The 9391-nt window shown below is 33.1% G+C and overlaps 1 protein-coding gene across 3 annotated transcripts; it reads right to left on the bottom strand.

Annotated features, from left to right (window-relative positions):
- Window positions 1-657: 657 nt before the first annotated feature.
- LOC107934721 (putative E3 ubiquitin-protein ligase RING1a) lies at window positions 658-7910 on the bottom strand. 3 transcript variants are annotated; one of them, XM_041082991.1, is made up of 11 exons: window positions 7499-7907; window positions 7338-7380; window positions 6675-6734; window positions 5939-5997; window positions 4264-4345; window positions 4056-4176; window positions 3905-3946; window positions 2112-2642; window positions 1746-1853; window positions 1145-1321; window positions 658-1017 (listed from the first exon to the last, which is right to left on the bottom strand). In XM_041082991.1, exons 1-11 carry the CDS (start codon window positions 7761-7763, stop codon window positions 985-987), a joined length of 1521 nt encoding a protein of 506 aa, XP_040938925.1. In that variant the 5' UTR covers window positions 7764-7907; the 3' UTR covers window positions 658-984. The 3 variants fall into 3 exon arrangements, with proteins under 3 accessions (XP_040938925.1, XP_016722702.2, XP_016722703.2); XM_016867213.2 differs by lacking the exon at window positions 6675-6734 and having other exon boundaries at window positions 7499-7910; XM_016867214.2 differs by lacking the exons at window positions 5939-5997; window positions 6675-6734.
- Window positions 7911-9391: the final 1481 nt, after the last annotated feature.

Below are 9391 nucleotides of genomic sequence, written 5' to 3'. Positions count from 1 at the left end.
GTCCAAGACATTGGATAAAGGAAGAAATATTGAATTCCCATTAAACTACAGCATACAAATAGCAAAGCAGGTGTAATTTCCCTGAATAGGGAAAGTAAGAATTGGAAAGCAAAATAAGTTGCCATAACCATATCCCGTCACTGCCTGCTTTATCCAATATTTCAGTGTGCATCCCGTAGATTGTTAAATCTAATCTAGGAGCTGGCCCCAGTGCCCATCAAAACCTAACTCCTTGAGTGTCATGCTGTTGCCTCACCCACCACTGTAATTTATTGCAAGAGAAGCCTGCCATCTAGGCACCACATCGAGATAGCAGTTAACTTGGTTTCAGCAACGGAAGCTTTGTGTCTTCTTGCATTGCATATCCACCTTTCACTTTGACCGTCTCCCTCCATTTCAATCCACTATCATCATCACCTAGGAAACAATACCATTCGTACTATAGCATGGCAAGATTACATTGATCCATAATCCTTCATTTTATACCGATCATATTGTTTCTTTTTTACTCTGTAATATTAGGATTGAACCTTGGTAGCAACAAATAATTATTTGATTTTCGATGAAGTAGATCCTTGAGTTGAGTGTATGTACTATACATACCCTTTTCAAGAGATATAATATATATATACCAAAATTCCACTGAAAGTAATTTGTTATAAAAAGAAAAAATTTCATAGATTATTACCAATCAAACACACCAATAAAAAAAAAGATGATATATATGTTATACATCTTTCCACTTTTTCTAATTTACCATCTAATGCCAAAGTGTTTGAGTTATAGCAACCTCGAAAACCTCAACTCAAATGTCCTAAATTTTACATCACCTAGAACACAACTCAAACAATGGTTTCATCAAACGACCAGACCCCTCCAGAATCCGTGTATTTACATACAAACTCAAATGTAAATTACCAGAGTCAACTGCCAACAACCTGTGTGTCTTGTAGAACCCGCACTTTCAACATTGCTGCAATTTCGCTAGCAACTTTGCCTCTGCCTATATGCCAGAATCTGAAACCAAAATGCTATTCAGATTTAATTCTATAGACAAAAAGGTTTATAATACGATTGTGAACCCTTAAATCCAAGAATACTACAAATTGATATAACCTCAAATAGAGACATCAAATGCACTCACCAAATGATTTATTCCAGAACTGCACTTCACCTTAAGCCCTGCCAAAGTTTCTTGACCTTCCAAGATTTGCAGTGCGTCCACCGAGGGGTTGGTGCATTTTTCATCAGTATGGTATTGTCCTTTTACCATTAATATTTCTACTTCTTCAGCACGTAATGGTGTCTGGAGAGCGATGTACTGTGCAACAAGCAATCACTACAATTTTAGACAATCATCCTGAATGGTTTGTCTTAAAGGCAAAAACATGGAAAAGAAAAATGAGATCCAATTTCATAGAGTGAGAAATGAGGGGGGAGGGATGCTGGAACAGTAGTACCACATGAAGGATTCATCCTGCATAGGATTTAAGTTAGAAAATCAATGAGTTCACACATCAGACCTTTAGGTCACCCCCAAAACTTAATCATATGGGCACACCAACCAAACACTGTATTAAAGTGACTCGCAGCTGGAATAGGGTCAACTGAAATCACAGATTTAATGCATTATGCCCATTCAACCAAATGTCGAGGTTCATCAAAATTATCATTTTCCTAGAATCTAACTTCAGATTTTGGAAGAGAGAAATTCTATGTTTAAGCTGGTGGGAAAGAACTCTCACTTCACATAGCTGCTTAACTGACAGACTGGGCCGACAACAAAGGTAAGGTTGCTGCAAACTTGATGTACTGTGTTCATCCACTGAAATAAGCTTGAGATGAACATCCAACTGCATCCAAAGAATTAAGCTTTAGTTATTATACAAAAGGAGGACCTGTATACAAATGGGGAATAAAAGGGAAAAGACAAGAAAAAGGGGGCTGGGTGGGCAGAGAGCAAGGAGAGAAGAATCCTATGGTATTACTCGAGTAGAACCCATAAAAAAGATAAGAACCGCTAGAGAGTTATGCTAACAATGGGAGCTTAATATCAGTGATAAACCGAAACCATATATATTATGGAGTCTAATAATATGATCCCAACATACCTCATCTTTGTTTTCCTCCAAGCTCCTAAGATACTCTACCAATCTGTTCAAGCGAGCACGTGAACTCTTGCTGCTGCCACTGCTTGAATTTCCATGTCGAGTGTGACTGCGAGCACCACCTCTCCCCCAAGCAAGCATGTCTGGATTCCAGACAAGCCCAGGAGAAATCCCTCTGCTGTCTCTAGACACTTCAGTATCATTTTCAACATATCCACCATCTGAGTTTACCACTGATGAAGAAGGCAGGGACAACCGAATTCCAGGCCGTCTTTTGCGCCTTCTCTGCCTCACTTCTGCACAGCGCTCATCTGTGGAAGAAGAATCTTTGCCACCATTATCATCATTTTCATCCTCATTGTCTTCAGATCCTTGATGCTCAACTCCTCGAGAGTTCCGTCGCCTACGAGGATGAGCACTACGATGATGGCGTTGTGATCTAGTGAGAAAGGTGCTGCTCTCTTTGCCAAGACTACGTCGTTTGACTAGTGCTTCTGATTGTCTCTGAAAAATTTGGGCAATCGATGCTTGAATCTGTACAAGATATTGAAACAACCATTGCAAAGACAAAGAATGTGTCAAAATCTTGAACTTGCAACATGGTCCAATGGTATTCTTCGAACACATAATTGGATAGTCAAAAAAGGTACTGATAAAACATGTACTGTATAGCCAGGTCAATGTCTAGGACAAGTTTTGTCATCTCATATCTATGAAATGAGAAATACAGTTCTCCATTCGGTTATTTGTCCCACCACAAAGCATTAAAGATAGGGATAATGTCATAAATGGTCCTGTAGCATATATTTTTTTTCGTTGTGGTACTTATACTTTAAAATTGTTCGGAATGGTACTTGTACTACTACTACTATCATAGCTGTGTCAATGAGGTGATAACATGGCAAAGGACCCATGTTTTTTACCACGTCACCATGCCATATCATATTAAAAATACACAGAGGGTATTCATTCAAAAATTATAAAAAAAATTCGGATAACTTTTAAAAGATGATATTTGAAAAGCTTTTAAAAGAACAAAAAAAAAACAAGGACAAGGACATAGAGACGGAGCCATTTTCTGTTTCTTTTTCTTCTTTCCTCTTTTTTTAATTTCTTATTTTCCCTTTTTAAAATATTTCCAGATTTTAATACATAATTAATGTTTTTTAAATTTTAAATTTCCAATTTTTAATTAATAAAATAAATAAAACAATTTTTTTGAATTAAAAATTTTTAAAATTACAGATTTTAATTTTTTAAAGTTAAATTTGCTATTTATATATCTTATAAAATTCCAGATTCTAATATTTAAAAAACTTAGATTTTCTTTTTTTATCTAATCTCCAATTTTTAGTCTATACAGAAAACAAAACTAAATTTAAAAATAAAAATATGGCATACAAATGCCACAAGTCGAATTCTTACATCAGACTCATTGAAAGGTGTTACGATCATGCATGAAATTGACTCACGAAATAGTACATATACTAGATTGGACATTGGACATTTTCAAAATTCAGGGACTTACAAGAGCCATTCACGGCAGTAGGCCAAAGCCAAAATGCAAAAATGACACTTGAATAAGCACCTAATACAATTGAATGAATGCAGCTGATACAAGTAACTACCAAGAATATCAGGTTGCATGTTTTAAGGTAGACGAATGAAGACAAATCACCACAAACATCTGCAAATCTAGAAAATAGGATGTTGACCTTAACAATAAGCAAAGAGCAGCGGGAAATAAATGCATGTAGTAAAAAACCTACATATGTAAATATAAATATATATCTGACCTGCTTATTGCGAGTCCTTTCCTCTTCATGGAACGCCAATTCCTGAGAGACCAAATGCACAAGACCAGAATTGATGGGCAAGATCATGGTGTAAGAAATTTTATAATAGCACCCTGAAAGTAAAAAAGAAGAGAAAGGACAAAACTTATACCTCCTCTTCATACTTGTCGATATCTGGATATAAAGCTGCAATTAAGGCATCATAGTTTGGGTCGTCTCTAAGAGAACGTCGACTAGCACAATGCGTACGGCAAGCAGGACACTCATTGTTCCTACAATCAGAATCAAATAAGAATTTCTAGATCTTCACAGAATTACCCAAACAAAGGCAAGATAGTAGCAATCCATTTATGACATACCCCAGTCGCATTGATTTGTCAATGCATTCTCTGCAGAAACGGTGTAGGCATTCCATTACAGTTCTTGTTTTCTTTATGATTCCTGTCCACACAGAAAACAATAAATTACAAATCTTCTACCACATCAATGTCCAACCACTGATAATAGGCAAATTTTGCGAGTTAACCTGATCAAATCCTATTGCTAGATGACAAAATGCACCATAAAAAGAACTCAAGCAATAACCCAATACTGCTGACCATAGACCAGGAAGGCAGAAATATTAAAGGTAAGACTAACAAGCATACCATTACCCTGATGCAATCAGATATAGCAAATGTTATTTTGTTATCCAGGTTGTGTCTCCATAAACTAAGAAGCAATGAAACATGTGAATACAAATACTATAATATTACTCTTTTGTGATTTTTCCTTCAGAGAAAACATGCTTATATATTTATATAAATTTAACTAAATTCTGTTTTATGGACATGTTACATCTAAAATACGACTACCCAACCTTCTCAGCTAGAATTTACATATTGCATAGAGTCCTCTGATTAAGTGTTTTACTAACACCTGACATGATCCAACTTATCTGTATTTTGTAAATGATACCTTCCTCCCAATTCACCAAAAACAGTTAAAAGGTTTAGATTTACATAACATCAAAACCCCTTTCTCCAAATCCATTGAAAATGACCTGAAAATTCAGATACAACAAAATCAACAATCTTAAATCATCTTTTTTCCTATCTTCTCAACTTTAGATCTTTCAAGGAGCATCCAGATATACAACTATCTCCTTGGTTTTCCATATTATTTATGGGTCCCTATGGCCTCATGGGTGAAAAAACATTCTATTAAATTTATGAATCTACACTGAACTTCTAACACCATTAAGCACAATGGTGAAAAAAAACTTCCCAACTCCAGCAAATGTCAGGAAAAAACAACATGAACATTATGCCCAATATAGGATCCAGCAAAGATAATTTTAAGATATGGGACAGGTAGGATCTACCATTTTGGAAATCAAACTAAAAGAATTATGCTTAGAAAGTCAACTATGTAAAATTAGACTTTATATTCCATTATAGGACACACTCATATTAATTGCTGCTTTGTTCTGACAATCCATTTCTGTTAGACAAACCTCATCTTAACTTCCGCACAAGCTAGAGAGAGGGAAAGAGCATTTGATTTGCACAAAACCAACTAAAGAAGATATCACCTTCAGACAATATGCTAAAACTGCAATTGGAAAATTTTCTACATGTATCTTAAAACATTTAAGGAAGGAACCTCAATATTCTACGTAAATGTCGGGTAAAAATAAGACACTATCAATAAATAGTACAATATGTGCAATAAACAGTAAACACACAACACTTGATTTTCCTCTTGTTACAGTTTATATGATTTTCCAAAGACAAAAGTTAAACAACAATATATAGTCATAAAAAAGATTTATGCAAAGGGGACTCAAACTTGATATCTATCTGTCTATCTATTTATCTATCTATATAGATAGATAAAGAGATAAAAGGTGATGGATTCAAGAGCATGTAACCAATAGGATATATTTATAGAAAAATAATACAACCACTGGTTCATATATCTCAACTCCTAATCACAGACATTCATTAGAAACTGTAGGAGAGAGTATAAAATGATAGCAAATTGAAGCATTACCTAAACAAATTGGACATTGAACATCTTTACGAATTTCCGGAAGCTCTACTAAGACAAATCTGGAATTCGAACATAAAAATGTTAATAGAACTTTCTATCACGTTATTTATAGATTAAAGTTACATTATACACCATATGCACAAATATCCCAGTAAGCATGTCAGTGAAGAGATACTTTGATTGCTGTCATCAATGTAAATATATGACTTTGCATGGGAACAGGATGGGTTCAAAGAGATGACTATACCTACTTTAAAAGGTAATCTAAAAATTTTCAAGCAATCATACAAGTAGATATTCCATGACAGGCCAGGAAATCACGACACAGTGTCAACTAACACTTTACTATCATATACTAACAACAATCATGGGAAGGAAAAGAAATTATTTTTTAGTAAATCTAGACAAAATCGGAAGAAGAAATAGAATCAAGCCCAAACCAACTCAGTATGAGAATCCTCACGTTACTATATTAAAAGAATAACCCAAAAGTTCTAGTTTATTAATGAGACAACACTGTTTTCCACTATAACAGACTCCACGATAGTTAGCTCCCAACAATTGATTCCTCCCAATGACTAGAATAGACAATGAAAAGCTGCATTTCAAACCTCACTAGCTTGTCTGCTCTTACTTTCATTCTTGCTCACAAGGCCAGCAACACCAAATTGACATGATTGATTGTATCATCTTACTATTTGAAGAAAGAGAAGTTAAAAAGTCTAGGCAGAGGTACCTCCCTGGTCTCAATGCATGACTCTTTGACCGACTGCTCAGCAAAGTTAGCCTAGTGATGCTGAATCATCAAGGTTTATTAGATTCGCTCAAGCTGAACACAGATGCATAATAAGATTCGAAAAACGCAAGGTGGGGAAGAAAAAAGAAGTCTGAATCAAAATGAAATGCATTTATATAAGACAAATAATGCACATTTTGAACAGTGGAAGAATATAGTAGGACGTGTTTTCAAGCTAGTACTTCACAAGTTGGTAACGGGTGTTTTACTTGACAAACAAGGATCCCGAACGGATAAAGAATACAACAAGAACAAATTTCAGAATTTTCCAGCTTTATGTGGTTACGAGCATATACAGGACATAGATCGTTGACATGCAAAATGCAAATCGATTAAACGATGAGGAAATATATCACAAAACACAATGTCATATAGCAAATAGCATAAAACCCAACAACTAATTTCAAATCCCTTTCTCTTTAACAGCTAAAGCATCCAAAAGAAATAAAGAATGCTGTTGTAAAGGAAAAAAAAGAAGAAAGAAAATCGCAGCAAACCCAACTTATAAAAGCAGAGCCAAAGCTAATTATGAAGCTAAAATGGATTTAAAAAAACTATAAACGAAAAGAAAAGATTGAAAGTGAAAGAGAGGGAAAAGAGTACTCGGGTTTCTCTTGAGAAGTAGAAGATTGGCTTCCATCAGAATCTGAGAACAAAAAAAAAAAGAGTCCAAAAATCGAAATCAACTTCAAACATGGGTCTACACCTATGCATCGAACTATATGTGTAGCATATAAGTGTGAAAAAAGAGAAAGGGACGTCACCATCTTCATCATCTCCATCTTCATCGTCATCTTCATCTTCGTCGTCGCCTTGGAGTTGAGCTTGGTGGTTTTGGTCATCGGGTTCTTGTTTCAGGTGTTGTTGGTCTTGGTCCGGCTCGGGCTGTTCTTGTTCCAGTTGGGTTGTTTCGTCTTCAGGTTTGTGTTGGCCATCTTCGTTTCGAGATTGCTTGGTGTGGCTTTGGTGATGAAGGCTGGACTCTTCATCGTCGAGATTCTCCGGCAATGACCGCTTCTGGGCTGGCATTGATGCCTTTGCTTTGCCGATTCTCTGCCTCCTTTGTTATTGGTACCACAGACACCCAGCCAAAGAGGGAGGACGACGACCCTGAGATTGCTCACTTCTTTTTTTTGTTTTTTTTTCCTTTTTTTCTGTATGGGTCGATAAAACGAAGAAACAAAAATAAATAGATGGGAAGAGATTTCTTTTCTTTTTTCTTTTTCTCTTTTCCTATATTTTTTCTCTAATAATGTTTATTTTTTAATTAATTATTAATTAATTAAGAAGAGATCTGTTAAATGAGCACATGTTGGTTCGGTGGGCGGCCTTCTGTGTCTCTTATCTATTTTTCTTTTTACTTCTCAAATGGGTATTTTAGTCTTTTTCTTATTTTAATTTGAATAACTATGCCAGTTATTCAAAATTAGGGTTAAATCGTCTTTAACCAACATGTAAGACACTTAAATCGGTGAGATTTTTTCGATTACCAACTGAATTTACCATTAATACTTTGTATTAATGCAATCACTTCCTAATTAATAATTTTACTTATAATCCTTTCTCAACTCATAAATCTTACATTATAATAATATTTATATCAATCAAATTAAGACTCAACCAACATCCTTTTCTAATTTTTATATCTTCATAAAAATAATAATTTTATCATCCCCTTATATTTATTTAGATTTATTCTGTATATAATTATTTGTATTTTTTATTACTTATTTATACTATATATGTCATATATAACGCTTTTAATTGAGTTTGATATCATTTAATTAAGCCGTATTAACTCAACTAAGTAATTACTTAAAATCTAAATTATAAATTAAGTATAATATTTATAAGAGAAGGATTCAGTTTCACTGAAAAATTAGTATTATATTATTTCATAATTTTTATATGATTGATATCTTAATAATTCAATCATTAAATTTATCAATAGATTTTTACTTACCATGCATATGAAATTTTGAATCATTCTAATATCTCTATCATATCAATTTAAAAAATTATTTATATTAATATATATTTAATAGTTAAAATTTTTTTAGTTAAAAATATATATTATGTCAAATTTAATAAGCATTATCTATATAAAATAAGTATGAATTATGGTAATTAAATTATTAAAATATTAATGTTATAAAAATTTATGAAATGATGTAAAAATACTTTTAATTATTTAAAAATTAACTTCTTTATTAACTCACTTTTACTTTTTATTCTTTTAACCTTTAAAATTATTAATTAGACTAAAAAAAGGTTAATACAACAATTTATTTCAATTAAAATATATAATAAAACATTTTATTTTTTTTTATTTTTACCGATGTACGGGGTTGTACAATATTTACAACCATATTTAATTTGATTGAAAAATATAATAATTTTAAAAAATAATAATAATAAATATTACTATGAAGCCATTTTTATCTTTTTTATATATTTTTATATAACTTTCAAAATGCAATTTAAACTCATAATAAATTTAGGTGTAACTCAACATGATGAGATATAAATCTAAACATCAAAATCTCTAAAACATGGGCAATGCCATTTCAACCAACACTTAATAACGTTTTTATATAAATTATGTTTATAAATTACTAAAAAGCTATTCCTTTTACTAAATATCTTTTACATATTTT

The sequence above is a fragment of the Gossypium hirsutum genome, chromosome A12, assembly GCF_007990345.1.
Source record: "Gossypium hirsutum isolate 1008001.06 chromosome A12, Gossypium_hirsutum_v2.1, whole genome shotgun sequence".
NCBI lineage: Eukaryota > Viridiplantae > Streptophyta > Magnoliopsida > Malvales > Malvaceae > Gossypium > Gossypium hirsutum.
The sequence above is the reverse complement of the archived record's forward strand: the minus strand, read 5'-3'. Positions and strand labels throughout refer to the sequence as shown.